The following is a 14,338-nucleotide window of genomic DNA, read 5'->3' as shown; positions in this document are numbered from 1 at the left end:
GACTTAAGCTAGGAAGCTGCATGTGTGTTCATGTACTGTACACAGTATGTGCACATGTGTACTGTATGTGTGCGTTGTGCATACATACAGTATGTGTGCTAGCATGTGTGTGTGTGTGTGTGTGTGTGTGTGTGTGTGTGTGTGTGTGTGTGTGTGTGTGTGTGTGTGTGTGCGTGTGCGTGTGTGTGTGCGTGTGCGTGTGTGTGTGTGTGTGTGTATGTAGAGAGAAAGAGAGAGGGAGGACTTTTATGACAGGCGTATTTTGTTAAATTGCAGCAAGTCTGCTGCACAAGCATGGCCAAGGTGGGTGGGGTCCTGTACTGCGACAGGGTTGGGATGATTAAGTGTTGGCTGGTTGGATAGTAAGAAGGCTGCCAGGCAGGCAAGTAACCAAAGACAAACAGTACGGGCCAGATCTAATTTTAGGAGGCAATGTTACAGTATAGGTTTTCCCTGACTTCCTCTGTATCTACGTACTCTTCAGTTCTCTTTTTATTCCATTGTTTTAGGTAAAGCTACTGGACAGGAATGAACTAATTGAGTTATTTACTAATGGCTCACAACTAGTGACATTTTAGTGTCTTGTTTCTTGGTCTGAGTGCCTCCATGGTGTTCCTGCCAGCCTTCTTGCCTGTCTGTCTATGCCCGTTCATCTGTAGCCTGGAATTCACATTTCATTTGCTGAAATCAAATGAAATGTGAATTCCGCGACCGGGATGGTCTACCAGGCTAGTTCGTCTGTCCATCTGTCTGTGAACATGTCTGATCTGACTGTCTGTCAGACGGTGGCATAGCTGACAGTGCAGGCTTGATGTGACAGCTTCGCTCCCAGGAGAACACATGCCCTGTACATAGACCATCAGCCACCGTCAGAATGGATCTAAATCTGGGAACTCCGTACAGTTGTATGTACACCATAATCACTTAAACCCTAGCGTTTCAATTCTGGGGCAGCGCGTCGCAACGTGGTGCGTTGTGATTTGATGGTAGAGTGAAATAAGGAGCGGACCTAGTATAGAGCCCTGGGGGACACAGGTCAACTAAGTATAGGCTATAGGGTTTAAGTTGTTTCAGCTTTATTAGACAGGACAGTTGAGAGAAGCAGGAAAGAAATGGGGGTGACATGCAACATGGCGTCATGTGCTAGATTAAAACCCAGTGTTTTACTAATATGTAATTAGGACACCAAGGACTGACCCACCAGGTCATCTCAGATTTTGGGCTTGTTTATCCTAGTCTGGGAGACCTCGCCTCAGAGCCTGGACAGCAGGGGCTGCAGGGGCCACTGCGTTCTGATTGAAATCAACAGCCAATGAAGAAAAGGGGGCGGGATCCACATGCAGTGGGTGTCGCATGTAAATTGGTGCGACGGGAAGCAATTTCTCCGTGAGATATTGCGGCCGCCATTGTTGTGTACTGCTGTTTGCCTCTCGTCGGACTGTTTAGACGAGTTGCACAGCTCTCAGACCGGTAAGAGGCGTGTCCACTCAAATTCTGAGCGTAAATTACATCCCGCCCACAAATACAAGGGCTCTGGCCCAGAAGTTTCCTCGCCCCTCCCGTTTGTATGCGAGAGCTGGCGAAAACATCTGGGAACTCAGATTATGTTTATCCCAACAACAACATCTACAAATCCCCTTCCTCTTCCTTATAATAGACTAATTATAATAATAGTAATTAGACCTATTTCATCCCACTGGCAAAATTCAGTTTTCAGCTTCTCTCAGTTGAGTGCTGCCCACAGAGAAACGCAGGTTGAGTTCTAAATGGGACTTTTTAGCAAGCCATAACTGTGTTTTCTTAGCCTTTGCTGACAGTGACAATGGAGATAGACAAGAAACAGGGAGACAGAGCAGTGACACGCAGAAAATGGCCTGCCCAGCCCAGGAATCGAACCGGGGCACCAGAGCCTGTGCGGCAATTGCAGCATGCTTCCTAACCACTCGGCCACTGGGCGCCCCCATACCTGTGGTTTACAAGCAGACTTGGTCTTAAACTAAATTGGGTTGATTGCTTCTCCCACAATGCAAGGACTAGACTGAGGATTATAAAGCATATCCACTGCTCCAATTATATAACCACCTTATCACAATGAATAAGCTGAAGGCCAGGGAATTATAGCGCAGTTTATTCACAATGCTGGCTGGGTACCACTGAGAACTGTATGTTTCGGCTGGGTGTCTCTGTCAATCTGTCTCGGTCTGTCGCTATCTGTCTGCCTCTCTCTTCCTGTCAGTGTCTCTTTCTCACAATGTTACCTTTATGTACATGTACACTACAGGCTGTCGCTTCAAACAGCTAGTGTGACAACTGTGTTGCTGCTGCTCTTTAGTCATACTCGGGGGTTGGGAAAGCACCTGTGTAGCATCGTATGGCATTCCACTTACCTTTCTCAATCCAATACATAGCCTGGTCTTCAAAAATAAAATTTGCAAAGTGTAGAAAAAAATAGATATCTTCAGATATCCTCCTTGGTAATATCATGAAACTGCAGGATACATTATGTTAATGCTTTGGTTCTCCAATCTCTGTTTCAACCTGTCCTGTGCCACGTTTTGACTGTGCACAGGGCTTGCCCACCCTAAATATATATACATGTTACACCATACAAGTCACTCAGACTCATGGGGAACAGAGGAAATGAATGTATTACTTGAATTTGTTTATTAACACAGCCCCCACACCATTTTAATACAGATATGATGAACACACACTCACAGTAACAGCTTCATGGCAGAATTGTGGAAAAGAAAACCAAAAGCTATTTCTACCAGAAGGCATAATATTGGCTATGAAATAGCTGGTGGGGAAGTACAGTATGTAAGAGAATTTGGAGCGGTCCTGTTCCATTTTGTGTTAAAATGATATTCTATTTTTGGCAACGCCGCTTAGTTTTGCTTTCGTGGACTTTTCATTGCCTCAGCTTGTCTGATGTTCCTATCTACAAGTAGCTTATCCGATGGAAGTCACGCTGGATTTTACATTTGGCTTTCAAGTCTAATGGCATGCAAATCAGTGGATTTCCAGGCACGCCGTAGGCTGTTGTCCTCTGCTGAGTCGACGCGTGTCGGCTGTGTGGGTCTGCCTGCCCGTCTCTCTCTGTCTTTTGTCTTCTTTCCCTGACAGTTTAGAGCCCCTCCTCTGCAACGCTGGCTTTTAATGGTGTACAATCCCCAGCCACGCATTGTTATCTTGACCCCACAACAAGTGATTAGTGTGAAAATTACCTACTTTCATTGCAGCTGACCAGAGAGAGGGAAATGTTGAAAAATAGAGAGATTAACAGATATAGAAAAAAAGAGACAGAGAGGGAAACAGAGAGAGAGAGAGAGAGAGAGAGAGAGAGAGAGAGAGAGAGAGAGAGAGACCTGGTACCATGTTTTCCAGGGATAATTAGATAGTGATGCTTAATTGAGCCCGGAGTTGTTCTGCCTGTTGTCCAGAAACCATCTTACTGCCAACCATCAGAGAGAATAAAAACCCTCACTGCTTTACCAGAGAAAACACATCATGGCTTTTGTTGTTTCTGCTGAGCAACATGTCACTCATCGCTTTGTCACCACGGCATAAATCAGGCTTTTACTGATGCATTGTGTATTATTGATTGTGGCACCCAAGTGAAAAACAACTAAGGCATTGAAACAATGCCATATTTTCGGTTGGAAGGAGAAATTATGTTGAACTAAGTTCTTTTAAAAAATTAAAAATAGAAGACTATTCCTGGGGGACAGACAGTATGCATTAAGGAAAGAAAGAACATGTTGGAAGGAGAGCTGATAAACTGACCATGTAGCATGACTGTTCCTTGAGTCCAGTTCCAGTTTACATTCAGATTTCACAACTGGTTCTCTCCTAAGATGTTGATGAACGTCTCACAACCAACATTTAGTTTATGACAATGCACCCTAATTGGCTGTTTAATTGTCCACACAGTACCATCAACTGGTGCTACAGTGACTGATGTTCTACACTACAGTATACAGTTATATTCACTCAGGGGTTCACACACAAATTGTAGGCCTACATGATATTTTGACTTGGACGGTTTTAGCATCATCGCTTGGCACAATGCTAAAGCAACCAGACATTGAAACATTTCCCCAAGCATAGAAATGTCATGCTGACTGTGTAAATGGCAGTATGATGGCTGTCATGTTGGATAAAATGTTTGAACTGCTGCCCGTGGCATGGGACACACATGCACGCTGTACTGTGATGTCGTGTATAATTTGTCACTGACAAATTTGTCACACAATTCTTAACTATTCAGTAAGTGAAAGACACTGCTGAATTACACAAACTGCTGTTTGTGTGCATGGCATGCATGCGTGTGTGCATTCTGCATCTGACACGTGCATACATATTTCATGTTCCAGTGATTGACTGCCTTTAGTAACTCTCACATTCCACTGCTATCCCACCTTCAAGGCCGAGACGTCTCGAGACAATGTCTTGTGTGCACCGCACACCCGACATTGACAAGGGCCTTGTTAGAGAGCACAAATAAATGTCATGGTGACTCACACAGTCACATAATTGACAGCTTTCAGTGCGAGGCATTACCAGGCAATATTTGCCGAATGGCTGAATAATTTATGATTCGAGGAAGGTACAGACAGGCCTTTAGACAAGGTAAGACAACTTGTTGAAATAGAATGCCAGAGTTGATCCATATTATTCTCTCTCTACTCTCTACGCTCTACTCTCTACTCTCTACTCTCTACTCTCTACTCTCTATCTCACCCATTCCTAATCAATCCTTTGATCCCTCTCCCTCTCTGTGGTGGCATCCAGGTCCCACCCAGAAGATGCCCGCTACGGCCACTGCCATGGACTTCTTCCAGCTCTTCGTGCCGGACAACTGCATCCAGAACATGGTCACCCAGACCAACATGTATGCCAAGAAGTTCCAGGAGCGTTTCGGCTCTGACGAGGGCTGGCGCCCCGTCACGGCCCAGGAGATGAAGGCCTTCCTGGGCTTTGTCACGTCGACCAGTGTGCACCGCTGCGAGTCGGTGCTCAGCATTTGGAGCTCGGGCTTCTTCAGCAACCGCAGCATCGCCCTGAAGATGAGCCAGACACGCTTTGAGAAGATCCTCAAGTACTTCCACATCGTGGCATTTCGGCCTTCGCAGGGCAGCAACCAGGGCCTCTACAAGATCCAGCCCTTCCTGGACTCACTGCAGCAGTCGTTCAGCTGCACCTTCAGACCGTCTCAGACACAGGTTGGTTCAGTGTTTGTGGGTGGGTGCCTGGTGGGCTTGTGTGTAGTACCCATGTTGCTTATTTTAACTTTTAGGTGGTAGCGCATTGTAACTGACATTTCCTATCTCTGCTAACGATTATTATGTACTAGTCCATACCCGTGGGGGGATATGCGCACATGATCTTGCAACCCGGGAGAAAGTTCGTCCCATAGCTCGCTGGGCCATCCCACAGCTGGGCAGCCGTAACCATGGCGACATTCTTTTACACAAAAACGCTAATAAACAGCTGAGATTTGGTGAAATCGAAAAACGGGCTTCGCTGTTCCGTGCACATGGTAATGTCAATGGCTGTGTGCAAATTCAGATCAATTGCTCCAGCCACTGAGGAGAACCGGGCAGAACACATTTTGGCCTCACCACCTCACCACTACAGAGCTTTGTAGACTTATAGTAGGATGTACTGTATGTAGTAGGGCAAGTCAGTTAGAAATGTCCTATCTGATAGTAGGTGAACTTAAGCCCTATTTCATACTTCAATGTCGCACAGCGAAAATAGCCAATCTACAAGCGCACAATGCGCTTGTAGATCTGCTATTTTGGGGGGAAAAATATCATTTTTAACCCTAACCCTTTCCCTATAATGACATGCATAGATATTGTTAGAAATGCAAATGAATGTCTTTCACTGTGAAGTCATGGAAGAAGTTGCCTCAATACTGTACACACCGTCTGCCCAAAGAATGAGGGCAAGCCAGGCAGGCTGTCTCAGACTTGTGTGTGTATGTGTGTTTGTTTCAGAAGTGGCTCAGTATGTGTGTATCTAGGCCAGATGGGTTTATCTGTTAGGCTAGGTTTCTGTGCCAGGGACCAGCAAATCACAGATTGAAACTGCTGTACCACAGACATTGGCCCGGAGTCAGTTTATCTGTAGTCTATATCTAGGCTGAGAATGGAGTCTCTAGAGGTTTATCCAGGAAGGTTGGAATTAAGGAAGAATGAAAGTAATAAATGAACGAACAAATGAACATTTGTACTTCCTTGATCCTTGATTCCTTGATTTCTTAATCATTTATCTTCATCTTCATTTAATGAAGATGGGAAGGAGAGAATGAAGGAATGAAGAACGGAGGCAACACAGAACCATGTACTTCTAGAGAGGAAAAGTTAGAGAGTTAGTTAGAGAATTCCCAGGTATGTTTGATATATCTTAGAAAGGAATACCAGCACTCACTTTCATCCATTTTGGATCTTGTTTATTTAAGGTCTTATCGCCCCCAACAGCAGCTCATAAACCGGACCTCAGGCCTTCCTCAGCGTGTATGTTTGATATATCTACCTGTGGGTCTGCATGTGTGTGCAAATGGGACCTAATTTAGATACTAGCTAATATTCAACATTCTATACCGGGTATACTGTTGAGTGATAAACAGTGATACATCATATTTGTTAATTACGGGGCCAGAGCTCAGCTCTGGACCTGTTTTGTTATTGGCAGTATTCTGTCACTTCTTCTTCTTTTTCTTCTTCTGCCACTTTTCGCAGTTCTGGCTGAACCGTGCAGTCGCTTTTTACGAAACTCGGCCATATGGTAGATGGTCATGAAAAACTATCAAGAAATAATTCTCACAATCTTTCGTCCAAAGGTGGCGCTATAGCACTCAATTGAAAATGGCAACTTTGAACAGGTACAACTCATGCCCTGTTTGACCTACAGCCATGAAACTTGGATACACATATGCGTCTCCTCATGCTGAACAACTTTCACCCTCTGACTTTTGACGTCTGACCTTTAGATCTCCCACCATTTTGAATTATATGAAAAACAGTCATTGGCTCCTAACTTCTGCATTTTTTCACTTATGGAAAATCCGTTGGAATTTTTTGTAGGCAGAGGTCCAAAGTTCAAGTGTTAAACGTTTCGTGCAGATTGCTCCAAAATCCCAGGATTCTATAGATTTTAACTATTACAGTTTTATGAAAATTATTCATCTGTGCCTAAAACATACATGCAGACTCACATTTCTTTGAAACTTTGCAGAAAGGTACAGGGTCATTCCAAATATCACTGAAACCAATCTTACTCCAATTGGCCAAAAGGGGGCGCTATAGCAATTTTTTGAAAAGGCAGACTTTAAACAGGCTTAAGTCATGCCTCGTTTGGCCGAAAGTCGTGAAACTTGCTTACACATGTGCCTTGACTCATGAGGAACACACGTATCGATTTGACCATTAAGCTCCGCCCTTAGATTTTCCGCAATTTTGAGCAGTTTGAAAAATACTTGTTTTTGCCAGTTCTGGCTTAACCGTGCATACGCTTTTTACGAAACTCGGCCATATGGTAGATGCTCATGAAAAACTACCGAGAAATAATTCTCACACTCATTCGTCAAAGGGTGGCGCTATAGCACTCAATTGAAAGTGCCAACTTTGAACAGGTACAACTCATGCCCTGTTTGACCTACAACCATGAAACTTCGATACACACATGCGTCTCTTCATGCCCGACAACTTTCGTGGTCTGACTTTTGACCTCTGACCTTTAGATCTCCCACCATTTTGAATTATATGAAAAACAGTCATTGGCTCCTAACTTCTGCATTTTTTCACTTATGGAAAATCCGCCGCTTTTGTTTTGTCGGCAAAGGTCCTATGTTCATGTGTAAAATGTTTCGTGCAGATTACTCAAAAATCCCAGGAGGAAATAGATTTTAACTATTGCAGTTTTATGAAAATTATTCATCTGCCCCTAACTCATACATGCAAGACTCACATTTCTTTGAAACGTTGCAGTGATGTAGAGAGTCATTCCAAATATCACTGAAACCAATCTCACTCCAATTGGCCAAAGGGGGCGCTATAGCAATTTTTTGAAAATGCAAACTTTAAACAGGCAAAAGTCATGCCTCGTTTGGCCGAAAGTCGTGAAACTTGCTTACACTTGTGCCTTGACTCATGAGGAACACATCTATCGCTTTGACCAGTAAGCTCCGCCCTTAGATTGTCTGCAATTTTGAGCAGTTTGAAAAACACTTACACCCAGGATTTTTCAGCTATTTGCGTGAAACTGTATCATCTGTCTGATCTCCTTTTTCACAGTTTCTTGTCTGTTGGTCCAATGGCGTCTCCCTTAAATGAATGCCTCACAATTGCAAGGTCGCCAGTTCAAGCCTCACTTGATGCAGACTCAATTTAAGTTGAATTGCAAACAACATGACTGTATCAATGAATATATGTGCAAATGGTAAAGATAACCTGAAATGCTTATTTGAGAGTACGTTTTTTCAATGTATGACATACTTCATTCTGAAAATAGCTGATCTACAATCTCACAACTTTTCATGGTTTGTGAGCTTGTAGATCGGCTACTTTCACTAGTTTTGGTTCTGAGGAGATGTACAATTTCTTCATTGGCATATGGTTTGTGAACGAGTGATCTTAGTGTTAGTGAAACAGGGGCTTGGTTCATGAAAGAAGGCAAGAGTTTATGATCTTCAACAGACAATATCAGCCTGGACAAAGCTATAGCACTATAGGTAGTGTTGCAGCCTATTAGTCTGAAGGTTGAGAGTTCGAATCCTGTTAATGGCAATAGGTTGAGATGTCCAATCAAACCATTCTGTTTCCATCTCTCTCTCTCATCAATCTATTGTTTCCATGTCTCTCTCTCTCTCTCTCTCTCTCTCTCTCTCTCTCTCTCTCCATTCACTGGCCCCGTATTATCGCTGCTTGCAGCTATATTGTGTATTATAGTTCTTTAAAAGAAAAACTGAGCCCAATACCATCCCAAATAAAACACATGCATACAGCAGCCATTTTGCTTGTACACTCATTCTGTCCCAGCAAGGATAGCACATACAGTGAGACCAACCATATATGGGCTATATTTTTGGCTTTTTACAATTGCCATATCATATTGCAATTGTAAAAAGTCCCATTATGTTATTATGAGTACTGTTTTTTGTTTTCAGCCATTTGAAGTTGTAATAAGTTGCCTTTACAGTATAGCCTCGGGTAAACTCTAGTCAAATAATGATGAGGAGAGAGGAGAGGAGGCTGCTATGGGATGGCGAACGAGGAAGGGAGAGCCGGTAATCATTTGAAATGCAAATATTGACCATGCACTTCAAAGCATGAGTGGAAATTGTCTGGGAAATGCAACAGGCTAGGTGTATTGCAAGCAGATGACATGGACCACATGCACCACAGAGAGAGTGCGAGAGCGTGCGAGAGAGTGCGCGTGCGTGCGTGTGTTCTGTATGCACCTGCATTTGTAGTTATGTAGGTATCTAAACATATAAACGTATTTATGGTTATTGCATGTATGCGTATGTGTGTGTGTTTTCTATTGGACTTTACAATCAGAAATGTTCATTTAACTCAGAAAGAGTACATGTTATCCCTTACGTATTTTACTGTGCAGTATTGTATATGTATGCCAGCTAGTCTGTATGGAAAATACAAAACCGAGCTGGCATTGCCCACACCATCCTTGAAACATGATTTGTTTGTAAGGTGTGTGGTGTGTGACAGTGAGAGGAAGTCAGACACAGAACAGGATATCAAGTATAACTCACTGTCTGCAACAGTTGCAGACAGTGTTGTCAGATTTTGCGAGAGAAATAAGCAACCAGGTCTATTAAAACAAGCCCAAAAGAAGCGACTAGGTCACATGAGCATTTAAACCTATATACATTGGCTATTTGAAAATAGCCAATCTACAAGCACACAACGTGTCGCATCGCAGAGCGTTGTGAATATTTGCTAAAGAATATTTTCAGATGGGGGTCCACGGCCAAATACATATTAGTTTGGGGGTCCTTCACATAATTTTTTTAGGACATTATGGAGCAAGCCCCAAGAATCAACTACACTTTAGAAACAAGCCCAAAAGACCGCAACCGGCAACTACCAATATTTACAAGCTACTTAACAGACAAACAAGTCCAAAGCCACTTATAATAAGTAAACATGGCAACACTGGTTGAGTCCAGATTCTACCCCAAATACTGAGCAGGGTGGTTGTGAATAGTAAATCGAATATCGTTGTTGTCGGGCAGAAACCTTATATCTCCATATTTCATTCACATATTGGCCAAGATTCTTCCGCACCCGAGTACACTTCATTCAACAGTAATGGTACTTATGTGCCTCATGGGGGCGCTGTGGACTATGGGGCTTTGGGAGATAGAGAATGTCATTCACAGATGAAGAGTCACTTGTCAGAGTGTGAGTGAATAATAAAGTTTGACTGTGTTCCTGACGTTGTCTTGAGTTATAATAACAACAGAACAACAATACACAACCAAAGCATTGTGTGCGCGCTGGTCTTTGAAACTTCGAAATGTAACGTCGTCTCTGTTCATATGATAGCAATCTCGGAACCCAGAGACACACTGATAAGGAAAAACAGCGACCTCTGCTGTTCTTCCTCCTGAGTGTGACTCTGGGACAATGGCGACGCAGCACATGTGCGCAAGGAAACAGGGTTTAAGTCTGCCTTCACCGCTCCACTTCCGGTAGTGAGCTTGCGTTTTCATTCCGACTAGATAACATTTCTACACGGAACACTAACACCACTTCTCCCAGAGAACATGGATGGTTTTGGTTATAAGCCCACTTGTTTCTATGATGAAAGAGTAAGTTCAAATGTGAATATCTTTCCGTGGTTGTCTGCTCCGCGGACACTATTGTTAAATTAGTTTCGGTTTAAGTTTCGAGTCGGGAAGGATGACGGACACGTGAATCCCGCCCACTACATTTGATTGGATAAAGCGCGGCCTCTGAAGCCACGCCCACTCCCACACAGTGTGTACACGTTCTGACGAACCTTCAAGACAGATTCCAACGCAGTGCAGAATCTGTTCTTGAGAGATTTTAATATGATAGTGACGTCACGGACGCATCCTTGGTATTTTAGCAGTGACGTCACGGTCTAATCCTTATTATATTTATCCTAGCGGCAGGTGTTTTTTGTTTATGTTTTTTCCACGGCTTGTGCTACTCAAACAGTAGCGGGATTATTATTTCTTGTTAACATTCAAGTAGAATTATGAGAAGGTATAACCCATGTAAAATAATTTGTAGTTATAAAAAATATGTAAAAGGAAGAGGACTTCCTTCTGTTGGTATGGATGGATTCACATTGCAGCGTTCCGTTCCCGAGTGCGCAGCAATCGGACCCGATACTACCTCCCCAGGCGGTCCCGGGTATGGTACGGTGATGCGTTACAGAGAACGGTACGCTACGTTCACACTATCACAACATCTGCCATGTGGTCCGGGGTGCGCACCCGGGACCATAGTCTGAATCCGCCCCTACTGTCTACACACCATGGACAGCATCAGGTCATTGAGTCTATGTCCATATATTAAACGGTTGTAATGTTTACAAAGGACTGTACATAGCCAGACATTACAGAATTGTTGACATTATTACCAAAGATGTGTCATCCATGTTTGAGTCCTCTGTGTTTTACAAAAACTCCAGTGTGAAACCAAAAATGTGCCAATGCAATGACCCCCATGTATTTGCAAATACTATATTTGCAATACTACTGCAAATACACTGCATGTCATTGTGATTGCCGAGGACAGCAGAGAGGTTTTCCTGTTGGAAGTTGGCTGTGCTTTTGACTCAAGTTTAGAGGAAGCTTTCCTCACTAAACAAGTAAAATACCCACCATTAGTACAAGCCATTATACATCTCTAGGCTATTATAAGTGTCAGCTCATTGCTTTTATATTTGACAGCTTGGGCTATGTCCACAGGCTGGTAGTCAGGAGCTTGAGGATTATGAGGTTGTCCAAGTGTATGTATGACAAACAAAGCAGCTTGCAAAATGCTGCTCAATCTCCTGCTTCCTGTATCCATAATGTCCCTGGTGTTGATAATATGGCAGATGTAAGTGTATGACCTATGTTGACCTCGAATGTGTTCATGTTTGTTTTCTGTAAAATTGTTTACACAATGTTTGCTTCTGATGCCATACATTTGCGTCAGTGCATGGCTCCAGAAGCAGCTGAAAATGGACTGACCCTCCGCAGCAACCACACATTACGCACATTCTGCTCCTCACACATGCATACACGCAGGCTTGCTTGTCGGATGCGCTCTCAGACAATACTTATGATGAAAGACTGACCCAAAGGGGCAGGCTCTATCATCATGACCATAGGTTTTCTTCTTTATTCAGGAGACACTTGGCCCTTTAGCTACACTCCTTGATGGTAGATTTTAGGCCGGATAGATCAGTCTATGCTGCCTCTGCAGTCTCCAGAGAGACGCCATCAATCTCTCACTTCTCCTGGGACATTTTAAGTTAATCCATGACTGTCCACAGCTTTGTTGCGGGGATGGGGGTGCATTGGTGCCCGGCCGATATAAAATGGTTTGACCGATATACAGTGTCTGGCATTATTTTATATATTTTTTCTGATATCGGTATAAGCATTTATGCAACTGATGTGTCCTGATTTTTAACCACTTTCAACCTGGCATCCCTATTTTGTCATTATAGGCGAAAGTTTTCAGCACTGTCAGATGAGCTTGTAGATCGGCCATTATTTTTATTCATCGATTTGTTTGCTTATAAGTTATGTTATCAAATAGAAGCTTTAATTAAATATACATTTTTAGAACTTGATTAGAAAATGTTGCACTTTTTGACAAAATGAAAGACAAAACATCTGCAATCGGTAGTCTAATAATCTGCATTGGGCCCAGAAATCTGGCATCGCTCGGGCTCTAAGATGCATACTGCCAGGAAGACTGCAGCTTTATTGGGGAGTTGGATGCTGGAGTTGTTGAAGACTGTTTCCCAGAGGGATTTTTCTGATCAATGTTGTTGTATACAGAGGGAATGCTTGTACCAACAATAAATTCAACTTGAATGGCGCATTCAGTAGAGCGCCAATCTCCGCCAGGAAGCTTGTCCTAATATCAGCATTGTATGCAGTTAAAAATGTACCTACACAGCCATTAAAGAGTAGAGCGGATACCAATTGTATATCTCTACTGCCATTGACCAATGTAAAAAATATCCAAGAATTTGGCCTTGTGCAGAAGAATTTTGATGCTGATTAGCCTAGTAATATGCGACACACACACACACACACACACACACACACACACACACACACACACACACACACACACACACACACACACACACACACACACACACACACACACACACACACAAGCTCCTGGCAGAGATAATATAGGTAAATTGGAAAGCTGTGAGGCAGGGGACTGCAGCTCAGCTGTCTCATATACTCATGTGTCTACCTGCCGTGCTGTTTGCTTCTCCAAGTGAATTAATCCTAAACTGCCCTGCAGGAATGACGACGGAGGCATACATGTGTGCGCGCACACACGCCCACACGCGCACACACGCCCACACGCACACACACACACACACACACACACACACACACACACACACACACACACACACACACACACACACACACACACACACACACACACACACATACACACACACACACACACACACACACACACACACACACACACACACACACACACACACACACACTACCAACACACAGTAATCCTGTATGTGTGTCCTACTATAGGTTCTTCATGAGCCACTAATAGATGAAGATCCGGTCTTCATCACCACTTGTACGGAGAGAGAGATGAGAAAGAGGAAGAAGAGGAAGTTCAGCCTCTGGGTCCGACAGTGCACCTCCACTGGATTCATCTGCCAGGTGATACCCCACCCCAGTGTGTGTGTGTGTGTGTGTGTGTGTGTGTGTGTGTGTGTGTGTGTGTGTGTGTGTGTGTGTGTGTGTGTGTGTGTGTGTGTGTGAGAGAGAGAGAAAGAGAGAGAGAGAGAGAGAAAAAGAGAGAATGAGAGCGATAGAGCTTGTGTGTGTTTCTGTGTAATATCAGCCCATTACTATAACCCACTCGCATAACTTCAGGTACCATTCATATCTCTACCACCATTTTGATGCAGACTAAATGCGGACCATGTCAACTCAACATGATCCATGGCTATGCTATTTTAAGCCTACACCAAACCCTTATCCTAATCTTAACCTTACTCTAAACCCTTACCCTGACCTTAACCTGCACCTGACCTTAACGTCAGCATTCCACATTGG

General features: G+C 43.5%; 1 protein-coding gene across 1 annotated transcript in view; it reads left to right on the top strand.

The window, feature by feature from the left end:
• The window catches only part of pgbd5 (piggyBac transposable element derived 5), a 30,062-nt gene that overhangs the window by 2,807 nt on the left and 12,917 nt on the right, over nt 1-14,338 (top strand). Inside the window, exons 2-3 of the mRNA XM_084075567.1 lie at nt 4,795-5,225; nt 13,805-13,939. Of these exons, the coding sequence (XP_083931693.1) occupies nt 4,795-5,225; nt 13,805-13,939 (566 nt within the window). The remainder of the gene's footprint in view (nt 1-4,794; nt 5,226-13,804; nt 13,940-14,338) is intronic.

Source organism: Gymnoscopelus microlampas (assembly GCF_963454915.1).
Source record: "Gymnoscopelus microlampas genome assembly, chromosome: 13".
Lineage (NCBI taxonomy): Eukaryota > Metazoa > Chordata > Actinopteri > Myctophiformes > Myctophidae > Gymnoscopelus > Gymnoscopelus microlampas.
Note: the sequence above shows the minus strand (reverse complement) of the source record. Positions and strands in the feature narration are given on the sequence as shown.